At 41.8% G+C, this 18,681-nt stretch overlaps 1 protein-coding gene across 2 annotated transcripts; it reads right to left on the reverse strand.

The window, feature by feature from the left end:
- Nucleotides 1–1,477: 1,477 nt before the first annotated feature.
- Nucleotides 1,478–17,030, reverse strand: LOC145456740 (large neutral amino acids transporter small subunit 1-like). Of its 2 annotated transcripts, XM_080334845.1 has the most exons (11): nucleotides 16,488–17,030; nucleotides 16,300–16,425; nucleotides 14,571–14,676; nucleotides 13,836–13,880; nucleotides 11,974–12,097; nucleotides 10,754–10,857; nucleotides 8,694–8,790; nucleotides 8,482–8,631; nucleotides 6,944–7,124; nucleotides 6,001–6,082; nucleotides 1,478–2,610 (listed from the first exon to the last, which is right to left on the reverse strand). In XM_080334845.1, the coding sequence occupies exons 1-10, from the start codon at nucleotides 16,969–16,971 to the stop codon at nucleotides 6,027–6,029; spliced, it is 1,473 nt and encodes a 490-aa protein (XP_080190971.1). In that variant the 5' UTR covers nucleotides 16,972–17,030; the 3' UTR covers nucleotides 1,478–2,610; nucleotides 6,001–6,026. The 2 variants fall into 2 exon arrangements, with proteins under 2 accessions (XP_080190971.1, XP_080190970.1); XM_080334844.1 differs by lacking the exon at nucleotides 6,001–6,082.
- Nucleotides 17,031–18,681: the final 1,651 nt, after the last annotated feature.

The following is an 18,681-nucleotide window of genomic DNA, read 5'->3' on the forward strand; positions in this document are numbered from 1 at the left end:
CTCTAACTTTTTTAGACACGCCTCGGCCCCTTCATGGCAGTGAAATATTTCGTGCCCCCTTATCGTCATATTACACATGGAAACCAAAATGTTAGCAATCCTTAGAGATAGTTTGATGTTATGGAAGGTTATGACTGTTGATGAGAGAGTTCTCCAATATGAAATTCGGACTATACACAGAGCAATAACTATGAAATGGAGGTGAATCGAGCCAAGCGTGGAACAAATTTCAGTTTACCGGAGCTTCGCGCCCCCTTCAGATGCTTTCAAGCCGCCCAAGGAGGGCACGCCCCCCCCAGTTTCAGAACCATTGGTTTAGCCTATATTGTAATTCACAAAGTTTTTCGTTGCCACTGAAGTATGGGAAACAGTTTAGCATGGCTGAATTATCTAGTCAAAACGCGGCAAACATATAGAACACCGTTGTAAATAGGCTAATTATTACAGGCGGTGACTGTGTACTAAGGCCTTGCAGCCCCTCGTCGTCATCCTGGTCCGTACCGGATTTTCACTAGTGTGACGAATAGATGATTGATTATTTTATGTTGTGATTGTCAGGTTTCCATGGCAATGTAATTGAAATTGTAATTGAGCAAAATTTTGATAAAATTACAATTACACAAAATGGAAATGCTTCAGTTACAATAACATGAAAATATGTAATTAATTGCATTCAGCTCAATTACAAATTACAAGTGATCCAACTCTGGTCCACACCACTTAAAAAAGTGTGTAAATAGGGAGTCGAACGAAAGTGATGACCTTTTTTTAGTCAACCCACCAAATTTTTCAGCAAAATAGCGAAATCGGCTGATTTCAGTATTGATCAACAAAATTTTCTGATATCGTAAAAGTGACCTCCTTTCCCGATTCCAAAATATGGTAATAACCCTACGTTATGCAAATATGCTTTCCTCGGGGTTAAGATCGACCAGTCCTCATTAGTAGAGAATAGTTCAATTGAAATTCCGTTCGAAAATGTCAAGGCCGTACCAACACAGCTAACAGGCTGCTCACTCTTAGCGAAGGATGTGTATTCACACCCAAGGGCCGAAAAGGGTGGTAGCCGCCTACACAAAAATAGAACGTGGTCGCAAATCCTGTAAGTGGTCGTGCATGCATAAATTAGATGTTGTACTAGATTTATACCGCGGGATATGTCCAATGTATGTTGTGGTTTCCTCTGCCACTGGTATACTGTATAATGTATATCCATTTTCATACCCGTGTATTAGGGGTGGAAAACATTCACTTTTTGAGTTTGTAGGCTGTAGATATGGTATCACGAAACTCCTGTCCTTGCGAAAACTGTATATTTCGAACAGGTTCAGACTTCTGACCCATTAACGAGACTACGCCAAACTCATAAGTTCCTCGCTAAATCCGGCACGTGCTGCACACTACAAGGCATACAATATATCGCTATCATTTGGTTAACGCTTCCCGTCGGTGGTGACAACAGCAGCACTATACCCGGTTCCTCCGTAGACATTTAATCAATGCAAAATAGCCACTTGAATTGACGATACGCTTTGCCAGGTCGCGATACGGGTCCCGTCCGCTTCACAAGTGATAACACAAGCCACGACCACGTAACGAACATGAATATAATGTAAGATGCTACCCCCCAAAACACAACACAAGAGGAAAAAGTATCAATTGGATCACAGATAAATTAGACCTACAGCAGCACGCTATCAGTATTTGTTGAGCACAAGCACGAAAACTACTTTTTAAATAGTTAGTGAAACAAGATTCGCAACAATACAGTGACGTAGGCACCGCAAAAAATACCTTTGAAAGAGTCGATCAGGACAGTGCTTCTCAACAGTACGGGAACTACCTACCAAGAGTCCCAAGACCACGCACATTAAATGGTCAATGTGAAAAATCGGGGCCCGCGTTAAATCACAACCATATGGATAAGTCAGATGCCAACCAACCGGTTTAGCGCTAGCTTTCGACGCAATTTTACTAACGACGGGCAAATTCCATGCAGGATATATGGTGTGAGAACTTCGGCAGTTTCGGTAAAGAAGACAATGCTTCGAAAACTAGACTTGGCAAGGGGAACAGCTGCAATGTTAGTTTCACGCCACAACCTTGCGTTGTGTGTCATAACACGCAATATATAACACAGTCAGAACCGCATTGTGTCGTTGGTGTTGCAAATGAGCGTACGATGAATGCAGTACGGTACTTCAGTAAATTTTACTAAAAGAAAATACAGGATGGGAACTAATGGAAGGCCTTGTTTCACATTTCAAGACTATCGAAACAATTGTCCGCACGTTGAGAAGCACCGAACATAACAAAACGCGCACAAATGACATCATAAAAATAGATAACTACACACCTAGCAATAAATAAGGACGACGCGAAGTCTCGACATCATCTTACAACGAAAAAATTCGGGCTGCACCCTCATCTTTAAACAGTACATCTCGTCGGTGGGCACGTTTTTGGTGATGGTGACGAAACGAAGACTGGCCCGAGTGATCACGAGTCGTCGGGATGAACGGAAAATGTTGAAGGCTTTTTATTTCACTTTGACCTCGGTTTCTTGGAAAACCACCTGCAGCAATTTCTGCATGAAGATGGTGGCCGAATCTGAAACAACACGGGCGTAAGCTGTAGCTATAATCCTGATTCTAATCTAATTTGAAACAATACGAGGGGATAAGTTGAGAGAGAGAGAGAGAGAGAGTCTTTATTTTCACCGAACCAAAATACATAACAAACGGCAGTGATGGCGGTACAGAAAATATGCGTGCACAGTATTCGGTATTAGATAGGAATGATCGATAAGACCGTGAAGGTCATCTAGTCTGATCACACCAGCATCAAACAGGTACACTTGACTCTGAACAGTCTGGCTGTAAAAAAATGCTTAGTTAAGAAAGGAAAATAGAAAAAAAATTTAAACAATGGTGGCAAATGATCAATGAAGCAATGTCTGGGCGAGGTAGGGCAACAGTGTTAGTGTAACGACAAGAGGTGATCAAGTAGGGCTTTTTTGAATCTATTACAAGGCAATTGACGGATATGTGGTGGTAATGCATTCCAGATGATAGGTCCCGAGTAGTCGATAGATCTCTTAGTTAGGTTGCTATTGGGTGGGGGTAAGTAGATGTTTCCTGTAGACGATGATCTCGTGTAACGGGAATGGACATGTTTAGCGGGTATGAAAAAGTCATCAAACACAGGAGGCAGACTATTGGAAAAATATTTAAGAACAACTTTTGATACTTCGAAGCGATATAGTTCATCAACTCGCAAAATTCGATGCTTACGGTAGTAAGGCGATAAATTGGTACGTAATTGATTATAGCAGACTTTCGAGATAGATTAACGTGGCATTATCCGTTCAAACTATATAGAAGATTCAGATCCGCGTCAACAAACACTTCATATCGCGCGTTGCAGTTCAGAACAGCACGAAGAGAATTTTAACACTAACTATTTGAATGTACGAACTTGTATCGGTGAAGAGCGACGTTATAACGCTGTATGCAAATACTCACGCGAACGACGCACAGATTATCGGGAAACAACAAGAATGCGAAACGAGGAAAACATTGTAAAAATAATAGGGACTGGATAAGCAAGAGCAGCTATCTGCATGAATCATCCGATTCAGCTGTCACCACCCGGGCGAACGCGGTGTTTGTCTATTAGATACAGGACAGCGAGAAGGACTGCGCACTTTGTATTGCGATACGCCACAGCATCGCTATCAGCGGTTACGGTAATACGTTTCGCGAAACATCCGGGCTTATCTGAAAACCAGCGTGCGAAAAGTCTCGCAATTTTCATCTGGGCGCGAGTTCGATTGTGTCGTTTGAATCACTGCGACGGAAGATCTCCATCCTGAACATGACGCGCGTTGACGCATTACGTAAAATACGAGCACGATGCCGGCGTAGTAAACAGCCGTAACCCGTAAGCGTTGGCGTGGCTAGGCGGGTGGAAAGTTTATTCGGCGGGGCGGTATCGAATTTCAGCAGATACCGGGTAGAAACATATGTGATGCGGGTATATCTCGGGTCAACTTCCGATGGATAACAAAAACCGATTGTAAGAGAACGTTTATCAGCTATCGATAAGCGCGGGAAATACGTAATTCGGGCGAATTCAGTTAATAGAGTGGTCCTTTTTTTCTGCAGCGCCCCTTTTCGAAAATTGCCTAGGTCTGCCCCCCCCCCCATATTTTAAGGACGGCAGTAAAAACAAGGGGTCTTTTCGGGTTGGGACTATTGGAATAGCTTGAATCGCGCCCAAGGACCACTCGACTAATCAACGTAGTAATGGTAATTGAATGTGCTACATTCGGGATCAAATCAAGGTTGTTATAACAACCAACGGGTACGGGCTGTTTCGAGCCCGGTGCACACTGTACAGGTACACATACCGAATCCACCACTACGACTGTCAATGCGTGATGTTTATTGTATTGGGTTTTGTTATATTGCTTTCTGTGACTAGTAAATCAACTGAGATAGTGGTAGAGATCTTTCCTCACATTGAATGTAGTACTGCACCCAGCTATTATCTTTAACATGAATGTATTCCAAACAAAGCAAACCCATATTATACAACGTATTACGGGGCGGAGATGGTAATATGGGGCGATGAAGAAGTGATGACGTATTTAGTCCTCAGCATCCCAAATGACAAGGTTAGGGGGTCCACGCAACCACTCAAAAATATTACAGGCCCGCGCTAAAAGAAAGGTTAAGAAACAATGCCGTGGAGTACCACAGTGTCGTGTGTCATACATAGTTCGAAAGCTGCCATACGAACTTTTTCTCCCGGTAAAGGAACTGAAAACTACTCAGTTTATTGATGGCTTAACGAATACTGTAGTATAAAATCACTCGGCGCCGCAAAGCGATTTCGCGTCAAATTACATCAGCAACAGGCAATCGTAAAAAAAAACGCAAAGGCGCAAATTGTCGACAAATCGAAAATCGCCTACCGACTCAAACAAGGCCGTTTTACTCTGACGAAAAGGGGTCGCGATGCCAATCACACCAAATCCAGGCGTGTCGGCGAAAGTCGCGTAACGGCTAAGCAGTCACTGCCGTTATACTACTTCAGAACGCGGAATATGATGCGCTATCATGCGAACGGAATCTAATCCAAATACACAACTACGGAAAGGGGCGTGAGCAGACTGCTGTCTTGATTGGACAAAAATGTTATTAGCGCCGAAAAGACACCGCTCTATGTCGAACATACCCGGCCAGAGCATCGGACGCACACCGCGCGCGGGCTTTAACGAGAAATCCACCGCCATGATATCATCCGGCGTTATTGCCGCGACTTACGGAAGACCGCGTGCAACAGCCACGACACAAGCGCTTATTCACGCGGAAAAGAGGGCATTAATCCGGTTCAAGTGTACTTAATCGGCGCGCGGACACGGTGCGAACGCGAACGTTAAGCAGCTGAAATATGAGCCTGCCGCAATTGCCGCAAGTAACAACGCGCGAGTAGCCGGCCTCAGATAACGACCCAACTTTCCGCGAAATCGCGGGGAGTCGTTTGCTCGCGCGGTGCGATCCTCCTGCTCATCGCCGGTCGAATTCCAGCTTACATCAGCTGAAGGTGTTTTGACAAGTCTTAAAAATTGCTAGTTCTATTTGTAATAACTTCACGCGCGAATAATATAGTCACCACACCTCCTAGACCGCTAATGCGGAACCTAACGTAAATTGCGCTGGCAGATCTAGTATTACCGCTAAAATGCTGGGAAACACCGTCAAGAAAGAAAGGAAGTGAGAACACGGCAATAAAATCATGCATAATCAAGAAGTCCCGCCACAGTCGGCAGGTTTGTAATTTAAGAAAATGCCCACCCTGCGCGAGACCCTGTCTCTGCCAAGCAAAATGAAAATTCTACTCTGCGATCAGCCTGCAAAAAGTCACGCTAACCGCGACAGCCGAGGCAACAAAAAGATTCCCATTGCACAAAGTTCAGAAATTCCTATCACAAACGTTTCGAATCTTTGTTTTTTCAATCCTCACGACTCCTGATTCACAACAAGAAACAACTTTTGCAGTACATAGGTCATGGATCCTGTGGTGGTCGCGAAAAATGAAAGAATGCATTAGCGCGGCACACAACACGTCGCAAGGTGTTTCACATGCTCGCGAATACAATGGGATTGAATCGTACCAACGGTAGGGCCACAGGAAGAAATATTCGTGCTTACCACCAAACACTATACAGTGCAAAGCGAACACGATTTACGTCAAGGGGCGTAACACGTCATAGCCTACCGGTCTATTAACGCCGTGACGATATCAAGCTATAAAATGCGCATTAGTACTTCGGAAGCGTAAGTTTTTACGCAATGAATGGGCCGGTGTGGAACAACTCAGCTCCACGACATAAAATGATTGAATGATTCCACCAAATCTTAGGAACGCTACGATTTTCAAGTCGCTGTGACGAAATATATCACAGCGGCGGAGGGTAAATTCAACAACATTTGCTAGGGTTGGACATATTTGAACCTTCAAAGTTATCATTATTTGTTCCACTTAGGAATATGTAGGTACCCAAATACTCAGTCGGAATCGAATCACCCAGATACCGATTTCGCCCAGCCCTAGTTACGGGTCTAATCAGTATTCAGAATTCTAGTCTCATCCGGCGAACCCCCGCCACACCCAAGGAATTTAACGACCAAAGCGATATGTTCCGTTCCTTACTTACAACAATCCTAACGATGCGACTTTCCACGCACAAACAACGCATTATCTCGATGTGCGGATTGCGGCGTTAATCGAGGTCAACACGCCGCCGCACACTTACACAATACAGGAGATGGCACACTTTCGTAAACACTTAACGCAGAGACCTACATTGCAAACTGCAGCGCGCACACCGTTTTTCACAACATCAACTCGGTCGAAAGCGAAAAATCAAACTTACTCATCCCGGTGTCCAGCCATTTCGGCTGCTTCTTCTGATAACGGATACCGATCAGGTACACGGGTATGCCGGTGATGACGATGCAAGTGCCGATCAGGCACTCCTTGGGCGCGGCGTACACGGCCGACACCACCAGAAACGTGGCGGCCACGAAGAACGTAATCGGCAGCGAGATGTGCATCTGCGGAGAAGACGAAAGAGGTCACGTGACGCGCGCACAACCGAGTAGTTGACGACCGCGGCGTTAATATTTAATCCTGTGGACTAGCTCTGGAGTATCGAAAATTACTATGCTTGAATATACGAAAATGTTACGGCGAGGATGAAGGGAAATCAACATATGTTCGTTGATCGCCGATAACAGGGATATCCATGGCCGATAAAAATCCCAGACAGCGCTCCTGTTAGCCAACCACGATCTTCGCCTACTGACACACTCCCCTCATTATTATCGCTTGTCCTCTTTATGCTATCTTGTATTATATTTCATTCAGCGCGCAATGTACAATTTGGTACAGTACATGCCTCTCATTTTCATGTTCCAGGCCAACGTGGGTTTCCGATTTAGACGACTACAAGGCGTTTTTTCGCCTTCCTATCTCAACATTCTATTGCAATCTTGCGTTGTTTTGAAACGACGAAATCCCCAAATACGCAAACGATAAATCGCCGCGTCAATCCGTACGCCGTCACGTTACCATATCGATCCGTCTCCGGCGGATATATAACAGCAGCGCGAAAGGTTACATCATACGGTGTATATACGGAAATCGATATCAATGAGCAATACCGGAGACCTGTATCTGTATTTTCGAGTGATCAATCGCGTCACAGCGACTCACGAGAGTGTCAGAGACTCGCAGTCAAAACCCCGCCACCCGGACGTGAACTTTGAAAGATAATTCTAGGTACAAGTTCCTGTAATTGGATATAATAGTCGTGTAATCGTAGGCGAGGTTCAAACCGTACTGTGGTAATCTGTGCTAATTAAAGCGAGTGACTGTACAAAAATCCGGAGGAAAACCTCCAGACCTATTTTCGTCACCTCTGTGATTCATTCCGTACTTTCAAGGGACTCGCAAGGGAGAGTTTGTGTCTCTACGGCTTCGAGCGACATTTCTCTCAATCTCAATGTAACGGTTGATTTCGTTAAGCCGCGGTTCTTATCAAAATGAGTGCAACAACATTTCAACACGTATCTAATTATGCATCAACGGACCACGCCAAAAGGGCGTCGTCTCAGATTCATACACGCTTCAAATGCCTGGTCCTGATTATGCGCACTGCGCAGTAGTGTGAATAGCTACAAACCCACAGCTCACATAGCCTTGAAAGCGTGACAATATCGGTTTTACAATATCTGGCAAGTCAAAAATCTTGGAATCTATGATTCCACAATACAGAAAGACTTCCACAAGTCTTCCAAGATATATATGTAAATTTTATACACAAAGCGTGCTTGCAACACAGACGGTCTGTGACCTTTTCTATCAGCGAGTCGCAATTCGTATGCAGGGAGCCGTTGCGCGAAACGTTACCTTGACGGGTCGCTCCATTTCTGGGTATTTGTATCTCCACCACAGCAGCCCACCAATGGCCAAGCCCACGCAAAGCCAGTTGAAGAAGCTGAAATATGTGATCAAGCTCCAAATATCCCCGGACACGAGGTACAGCAAGGACAAGATGCACTGAATAGAAATATTACACGTCAATGGAGATAAAAATATTCTAAACAAGAATAGGGGCTTACATTAAAAATCAGTGCTGGGACAGGCGTCAGATATTTTGTGTGGATCATGGCAAGAATGTTGGGTAGCTGGCCTTCCCTGGCACCGACAAAGAATAATCTGAAAGAGTAATTTATGGATAAAGGATAATGAATTGGGACACAATTCCAAATTACAAGTAGATAATATGGGAAATAGTGCTGGCTAGTATCTCAGCCACCATGTAAACAGATCGATGAACCAAATTCCAATGACAAATAGAAGATCCGATTATCGGAAACGCCAGATACATATGCTTACCATCAACAAACATAATTACAGACTTGTTATGCGAAATATAGGTTTTCTGAGGCACAACCTGAATTCCACTTACAGTGTTTGTGTATATTATTTATGACCTAGATTTGCTGGGATCAATAAGCCAGGAAACCACGGAAAGAGTAAATCCTAAATGCGCAATTGGCTTCCAATGCTTAATCCAGAATTGTGGTGGATCATCTCAAACAATTCATAACTTTGTTCATGTCATGTTCGATTCTATAGGTTGGATAATACTGTCGAGATTCCATATTATTTCAAGTCACGCTGAGAATGCATGAGGGTGGAAGGTTCATGAGATTAAGTGAAGCTAAGCAGACCTATAATTGCAATTCCAATTTACTGAAGTTTGTTGGGCAGTGTGTTCTATTTCTTACTCACGACAATCCTAACGATTCGACTTTCCACGCACAAACAACGCATTATGTCCATCTGCGGATTGGTAGAGTGAATGTGTTTGGAACCGATTTCAAAAATATAATAATCCGATACTTCAGGCTTTTGCAATGGTAATGTGAAATCGCAAGTACATCCATGTAATGATATATGTATAATGTATATAGACCAGAATTCATCTACACCACATCCTTGATTGCTCATGTCCCCATACACGAATCCTCCAAACGACCTGAATTCTTTACCGATTGGCCTTTAATCATGTGTTACCGAGATTTGAACAATTCAGGAAACACGTCCGTTCAATTAGATGACCGCGGAGCCATACATCAACAGAATCACAGGAAAAACAGGCAACTGGCACAAAACGAACTCACAAATGGTACGAAACTTTCGCAGAACTAAGGGCAAACGAAAAAAATGTTATCATCGATCTGTGCCATTCTACCCTGACAGTACTAGTGGAGGTGAATGCTCAGAAGAAAAACGAAGCATAGCGGCAATAATCGTATCATAAAAGGTACAACATCCACAAGTAAACATGTCAAAGTCCAAACCAAAATTCACAAACTCTAAATTTTTCTCTAAATTTACCTGCAGCGTTCAAGTGCAACAAGTATTTACGAGCCATGACTCAGACCTCATTCAATACCCGGTTGATGTCAGCGGAAAAGGCAAACCATGCGTTCCGAAGTGATTTATGATTCGTTATGAAACGCAAGTGCTGATAGACCGCGGCAGCCTACCTTGTATTGAAGTTGTTATGTACCATGCAAGCGATGACGCAAACGTGCTTGAAACACAAAAATTCAAACTGCAATAAAGTTTGCAATTGTAGCCATTGCACAAGTAAGTAGAACTATGTGAACAATGAACATGCTTAGACAGACATAACACAGTTTACACACCATAATTCTACATTTTAGAAAACAACACTCAGTTCAAAGACTCGGGCAAAATCACATGAATGAACAGAAGTGAAGTAGAATGACAATTGGATACACTGCTTGTTTGACAAACACTAAAAACAGTCCACCACAGAAGCTCTGCCTGTTCCATGTTTCACGCAAGCTTGACATTTGAGACAATGGATAGACAGTTGTATCCTGTTGCAGTGTAAACGTAAACAACTATAGTTAATCAAAACATGATTGGTTACTGGGTTATCCGAATTGAAAAAACTTTATACAGTGGATCCATTACTGAAAGGAAGAAATATTTTGATTCACAAGTTAAATGCTTGCTATCCAATTCACTGAGCTCACTGGTCTACGCTGCACTGACCTTATACAGAAAAAGTCATTAATTCAACCACCGCGATGATTGCATCCTGATAGCCTACGATCCTAACAACCAATCAACCACTAACCTTGATGAAGTGAATATGGATCCATTCACTGACCCGAAGCAAGATAGGGATACAAAAACAGGGATGATCCAAGACATTACCCCGAGAAGCTTGTCACCAAAGAGCTGAAAAAAACGAGATACGGCATAAAATACAGGATGAAGTCACCCTAATACCATTCAGTATGAAAGGCAGATAACTAAACAAGTGAAAGGAGCTCAGAACCATAAGTCATAGTTGGAATAAAAGCGTTTATACTTACGATAAATTTCCAGAGTGGTCTTTACTAAATGTAAACAAAACTGGGACCACTAACCCTTCAGTTCATGAAACATGAAATCACTACTTAAACCAATTGTCATGTGGATCAGTCACAGTAGTTAGTGGCAACAATATGTTCAGTTCCACTCGCGTTTTCAAACACAAAAGGACAACTCTGAAGTCAGAAAGGAATGCAAATCTCACTAACGTTGAGAATGCAATTTTGATAAAATTGTACTTAATTTGGGCACAAGATGCCTAGAGATAGGACCTTAGATACTATTTCAACACTGGGTAGGGAGTCAAGAATGTAGTGGGGAACCAACAGTCTTTTAACAACAAAATTATACGATCTGCATTGTGCAATTTCACACATATTTTCATAACTTCACTGTGCTGCACAACGATATTGAATAAAAGTTGACATACTTTTTACAAACATTAACTAAGCAATAACAATCGCAATCACCTGCATAAGGCAGTAGCCAATTGCAAGAAAAATTACTTCCTATGCAAAATTATGATGCTATTTTCAAGAATATGAAGAGTGAATTGACTCATTAGCCTACTTCACCTTCACGCATATGTTCTAGGTAACAAATAACATCCACTTGAATGGAGCACTTAATTAAGTTGCCTCTGCATGCACCACTCAGTCTTTTGCAACTCTTTGACTTTGTCAAAAACAACACCCGCATTTTCTAAACCGCGTCACTTTAAGATTACCTTACGAATGAATGTTGATCACATCCACACTCCACAGGGCATGAAAGTTACCACTGCATCAAGACTAAAAAAAGTTTAAAACACATCATTGGAACTTGGAACAACTAAACCCCTAGGTTTGTAACAGCTGTTCTGCACTACTGAAAATACCAACCAAGTGTCGGAATTAACGTTTCATAATAATTACAAAAAGCAATCCCGCGCAAATCATTCAGACATAATCCAATTCAAATTGAAATCCCTCCCCAACTTACCACAGCTACCGCGTCCGATCTCAGGAATTCCCTTGGAGATAGCACGGTGAAGTAAGCTAGGTTAGCAAGAACGTACACAACAGAGACCAGAGGTAACGAGATCATGATGGCTCGTGGAAGATTCCTGAAAAGGATTGATCAACGTTCTGCGTCAAACTCAATCTTATGCCAAATTGAGCATCGAATCCAAATTTACAATTTAGAATGTATTCGCAATTTTAGTAAGAAAAAACGGAAAATATCATGCTCGTTAGATTTTGACAGCCGGTACTTTTTTATCGGTTGCACAGACACACATAGTCACATAGCATTTTGTTTGTTCGTCAAGAAGAAGTAATTGTTTCTTACATTCAGCTTAAAATTGCTTCACAGTTATGTTCAAGGGATAAACTCTTGGCTGTAACACGAAGACTTGCACACACACTTAGTGACATTCTGCCCAACACTCAGTCAAATTAGAGCAACAAGCAGTGCACGTGGGTAAGTATAATGTGCAATATGGTTTGGGCACTAAATAAAGTTGCAAAAATACATACTCGGTAGGCCTACTTTCTTCATATTGATCAAATACTGGAAATAACAAAGAAAAATATTGCTGCTGGAGTTAAGTCAGGTCAACATCTATCCATATTGGGTTGCCAGTAAATTCGGCCCTCGGTAAATTCGGCCAGTGAATTCGGCCATGACCTCGGCAAATTCGGCCCTCCGAGAATATTGTATTAAAATGTATTACCAACCGTTAACATGAATTAATTACATAATTATATTATTTTTCATGAATTAATTACATAATTATATTATTATTAAGTGATTTGGATGTCAGGGTATGCTTAGATCGCGTAATCGTGGGAGATAGCGCGGATATTCACGGGGCCGAATTTACCGATGGCCGAATTTACTCGGTAAATTCGTCCCTCGGAGAATTTTGTATAAAAATGTATTACCAACTATTAATGTGAATGAATTACATAATTATGTTATTATCGAGTGATTTGGAGGTCAGGGTATGCGTATATCACACAGTCACAGGAGATAACGCGGATATTTACGGGGCCGAATTTACTGAGGACCGAATTCAATCGGAAAATTCGGCCCTATGAGAATTTTGTGTAAAATTGTATTACCAACTATTAATGTGAATTATATTACATAATTATATTAATATCAAGTGATTAGGAGGTTAGGGTTAGGATTATGATTAGGTTAGGGTGAGGATTAGGGTTAGGTTAGGGTTATGATTAGGGTTAGGTTAGGATTAGGGTTAGGTTAGGATTAGGGTTAGGGTTAGGTAATGTTATTGTAACTGTTATTGTTACCCTGGCCCTGGCCGAATTTACCGAGGGCCGAAGTGACCGAGGGCCGAATTCACTGGCCGAATTTACCGAGGGCCGAATTTACTGGAAATCTCCATATTGCCTTCTTTCATATTTACATAACACAGAATATGTCAACATTGTCAAGTGATTAATCGGAGACACTTTTGAAGGTACAAAACTTAAGTATCGAAGTGAATAATATTATTGAAATACGCTCAAGCTTTATCGCTGTCAGGTATAGGCCTACTATTATATTGCATATGCTGCTTGAAAAAATTCATTGCATGTTGGATTGTTGGCTTATAAGCGCATATTATCAATGTTTGTCAGCATCATTCCCATCAATGAGTACGAAACCAAGCCTAGCAAATATGCACAGCGCCCGAGCCTATTTACTGTGAGAGTTGACAACATAATATTTTAATTGCCAGTGCCAACAATAATAGCACAACACAATTGATGAGCCTCCATCTCATAATTCCGGCACTTGCAGTCATATCCAAACCAAAGACAATAACTCTAACACATAAAAAAATATCAACTGACTTGTGCGGCTCCTTCATTTCCTCTGTGACAAAGTTGAGATAGTTCCTGAGAAAAATTGAAATTAATCACCCGCCGTCCAGGTTAATTAAAACCAGCTCAAAATGCATCACTTATTAAATAATGAACAATCTGTCTCTTAGCACGAAATCATGCTATTCATCAAATAATCACCAATACAAAACAAATAATTACTCAATAGGCCTAGTCATAGATACACAAGAAGTTAACTAAAAAAAGTGTTGATTTTGTAAGCGTACAGACTAGAGGTCGACCGATTATCGGCGCCGATATTTGGAACTTTCTCGAATATCGGTATCGGCCTATCTAGGCCGATATCGCGACCGATATTTTATATCTGACTACAATCTACCTTTTCTGAACTGATCTGCAATTCTGTATCATGTTTTGATTTTCGGGTTATCCCAAATTTCAACGAATGTTCACAATTAAGCAATAAGTCTTTTCGATTTCAGTTTTCTCGTTTGTTGTTCACCTTTCTGTGGCATGAACAAGTGCCACCTTGCCTAATATATAATATTTTTGGCGAAATAGTTCTCTGCTCCTTCCATATTAATATCGGCCTATGATATCGGTTATCGGCCTTGTGAGCGTCGAAATATCGGTATCGGCCTGTAAAAATCAATATCGGTCGACCTCTAGTACAGACAGCAACAATTTTAGTGGTTGGTTTCAACTTAAAACTGAACTACATAGAGGGAGAACGCAAATACGTACCATCCACCATAGGCATAAAGACTGTTGTAGAACGCCAATACAAATGCACCCACATCGGCGTTTGTGTCAGCGAATGCATTTTCAGGTTTGAGGTACTCCGTATGACCTGTGAAATATAAGCACATTAGTTGAGGTAATACAGGTGTAAAAATTTTTGGCATATTCCAGGTGCCACTACAATTACACAATTTCAGGAACAATATGGGGATATTTTGTCAGTCAGGTGGGTGGTTTCAGTTGAGCAGTCTTGACGGTTACAACCATTTAGCCGCTAGCTCCTCAAATGTTCCAATAATACCATGGAATACAATTACACACACACACTGGAACATATTAGTCTATAGTTCAGCACAGATTTTCAAAAGCTTTGCACACATAGGGTAGAATCTTGATTGAACATATGGAATATTGCTTATGATTATTATATTCTTTATTCACAGTAAAACTGGTAGATACACACATAATCCTGGGAGCAACCTGCCCCCAAAGGAAAATGGCGAGATTGGAGTAAATTCTTAAAATTTCAGTAATACATTCAAATTGTTATTCCTATGCAATACACGGAGAAGTCAGATTACAGAATTGCAGCAGATGAAGAATTGGCAAGGGTTACAGAGCAGAGGTAGAGATGATTGAAGATGAAGAATCGAAATTACAGAAATTATGCTGTGATTCACAAGTGTAATTTTAGTCCAGTGGTGCATTCAAGGCCTTCCGAAGAATGTGCACAGTGCCCAATAATGTGATCTTTTGGATCATGTCGAATCGAACGTTACCCGGAATTTGTTGGATATGTCTCATGAGTTTTTTGCTCACGACCCCTGTAGCGCCAATGACTATCGGTACAATGTTTATTTTGCATCGCCACATTTTCTCACATTCCATTTCGAGGTCTGCGATTTGGAGTGTTTTTCTGATTCTTTTTGCAGTAGGTTGTGATCAGCTGGGACAGCCAGTTCAACGAATAAGCATTCTCTTTTCTTTTTTAGTTTGACGATTATATCCGGGCGGTTGCTTCTGATTTCGCGGTCAGTTATTACTGGTACATCCCATAGAATTTTTACTTGTTCGTTTTCTGTCACTGGTGCTGGGCTGTAATCGTACCAATTTTTTGTCGAAGTGGTGATGTTAAAATGTTTGCATAATTCAAGATGAATGTAGTGACCAATCTTATTGTGTCTCCATGCGTATTCGGTAGCTGCAAGTGCACATGAGATGTGCTACCGTTTCATTTTGGTTGTGGCACATTCTGCATTTGCCGTCCGTGTTTCGCTTCAGAATTCTTTTGCGATAGTATTTTGTAGGAAGCGATTGATTTTTCAAGAACCATTATTATTGAACTAACACTGCAGTCAAATGTAGGTATAGATTTGCCTTGTAGTAAAACTTATTAATTGAGAGTGGGTTTTAGCCTTCCTGATTGACATTCACATTCCCGATCAACTGCACATCACCAGTTAATGATGACTGGTGGTATGCCTTCATCATAGTAAATGGGTGGTTATAGGATACAACCAATCAGAAGGCAGAGGGATCAATGAGTATAACGTTTCTCTTTTAATGACAATCCCCATGATGCGTAGACAATGGTAATTCATGGAAACATGGGCCGAGGTTCAGACATAATAGTATAATACCATTAGTTAACAAAGCTGTGCGAGAAAATCTATAGTGCCGAACAGTGGAGTGTAGCACCGTATAAAGTTTAGAATCTAAACGAAGTCCATACCTTTGCATAGCTCAACCAATCCCAGTATAATAACAAGTGCTAGCGCCAGCAATTTGGCAGCAGTGAACACATCTTGGACGCGCGTGGCTGCTCTTACACTCATACAATTCACCAATGTCAGAAGAACTATAAAAAAGTCATTCTTTAACAAATACCAGCATTACCATATTTTGTCATTAAAAACTTACTTAAACAAACGGCAGCAAAAAGCCGTTTCGACTGCTCGGGCATCAGCTCCGAGCATTCCGGGAAGAATGGTTGTATTAGGTAGGTTGAAAACGTCAAAGCAATTGCCGCTTGTGAAGTGGGTCGGATAATAAGAAGTCCAATCCACAAACGCAAAAATGCAGGCAGTGGTCCGTAAAACGCTTCAATATAAGCATAGTCACCGCCCGACTTGACAATGGTTGTTCCCAATTCGGCATAACACAACGCTCCTATGGTGGAAAAAATCCCGCCGATTGCCCAAATGATCAAACTCCATCCCACTGAATTGACTTGTTTCAAGACGCCAACCGGTGATATGAAAATACCAGATCCAATAATGGTTCCGACGACAATGGCACAACCATTGACGAGTGTGATTCTTTGCTTCAGAACGATCGCTTCTCCTTGTTGATCGTCCAACATTTCACTTCCTTCGGAAGCATCATCTTTTCTATCCGACCCCATGATCCAAACAAATGGTACCAAAACTAGAACCTGTTTACGATAACATATGCTTGTGTACATGTGAATTTTATCACATCTATGACCTTTTTCAAGTGATTTCATAGTGGAACTGGTTTCATAGCGATTGCGATTACACTAGTATAAATAGTATTACGGCCAGCAGGCTGGAATGCTATCAAACAGCCTGAGAATATGCTAGCCCAGACTGGAATCGGTGGTATTTTTCGACAACATGTTGCGCGTGACAGACGGATTTCTCACGTGATTGGAAATGTTCATCCGCATGACGGAAACATTTTTCGCTCTGATTCGATGCTGAATTACTTATTAAATGACACAACGTGATAAAATAGACCTGGTATACGCCGGACTAGCGAATATACTGCGGGTTACGCAGTATATTCGCTGTTGCGCAAATCCCACGCTTGTTTGCGTTCATTGTAAAGCACAAGCACCTTATTCTGGATCCGGACTCTGGTATCGCTTTGTGACGTAAGCATAATCCAGTAATTGGCGTGATCAGATATAAATACTTGTGTTACGTTGCCACCGATTCCACTCTGGATGCTAGCCAGTATTGCCACAAACAATGGCAGATAAAGCTTGTCACATATCCATATTGTTTTTTCAATCCATCTAATCAGAACAATGTAGAGTGAATCTCAATGTCTCAACATCATGCTGTCCAATAAAAATGGCTGAAAATATCAGCTAATAATACCCCATAGACGAACACTTACAGTTCATTGGGCATGGAGGTTAATAATATATGCCATTCAATACTCACAAGGGGCAGACTCTTCAGGAAAAGGGTAGCAGTAAAGCAGAATGGCACAGAAAACCTGGGGACCCGTTACACCTCAGAAATCATGCATCCTGGGCTGCAAATAATGTCAAGAAAGGAGAGACAAAAAAGGACTGATCGGTGCTCTGCCAGGAATAAGGCAGTAAACCATATCAAATATATATTAATAGTAAATATTCGAGTACATCAGAGGGATTATGTTATCCACGTCACGGTCGAGAGTTACTGATCGCGACAACACCTAGCAATATTACATTTCAAAGACACTGCCTATTCCTGCACCGTTCATGAACTGGGTGTAGCTAATGATTATACATATAGATAGGTACAACTATATAGTACTGACCAGAGAGGAAACTGCTAATGTGAATACTGGCAGTCGCAGACATTATTGTGACGCAATGTTTGGTCTGCACGAACGATTTCCCAGTTTGCATCACCTATGATGTTCACACAGACTCTGATGCGATACCGGCGATTGGAAGAGCACTCATGCTACGTCATACCATATCCTCTCCAATGTTAAGCGCAAATGAGCCGGCACTTGACACGATCTGTAAGTTCAGGAAACTATCGCGATTAAAGTCGTTCAGCTACTGAACGTCGCGCCATAACAACCGATCTTCTCTCGTAGTCGCTATCCAGTATCCACAACACGTGGCACGCACAGCGGCACAACGTGATGCAACAGCGAGACAGATTCAAATGGGAACGATGCTTTAGTCATATAACAAATGAAGAGACTTTTTCTTTCATCGAAATCATGTGGGCGGTGTGTGGTCGCTGGCCGAGTGCTTTTATGTTGTGGCGGCGAGGGTTCGAGTTACGTCATCATCATTTTATTAGAACATTTCACCGGTTCAAAATACCACAAGAACTGCGATACTGTCAAAATGATAGGAAGC

The sequence above is a fragment of the Botryllus schlosseri genome, chromosome 15 (genome assembly GCF_051294905.1).
Source record: "Botryllus schlosseri isolate E-star chromosome 15, Bs_hap1, whole genome shotgun sequence".
Classification (NCBI taxonomy): Eukaryota; Metazoa; Chordata; class Ascidiacea; order Stolidobranchia; family Styelidae; genus Botryllus; species Botryllus schlosseri.

Coding starts and splice junctions, on each gene's coding strand:
- LOC145456740 (XM_080334844.1), bottom strand. CDS start 16,971: ATGGGGTCGGATAGAAAAGATGATGCTTCCGAAGGAAGTGAAATGTTG. Junction 8,632..8,693: donor TCCCAGCACTGATTTTTAAT/GTAAGCCCCTAT, acceptor ATTTCTATTCAG/TGCATCTTGTCCTTGCTGTA. Junction 2,611..6,943: donor ATGGCTGGACACCGGGATGA/GTAAGTTTGATT, acceptor GTGTTGTTTCAG/ATTCGGCCACCATCTTCATG.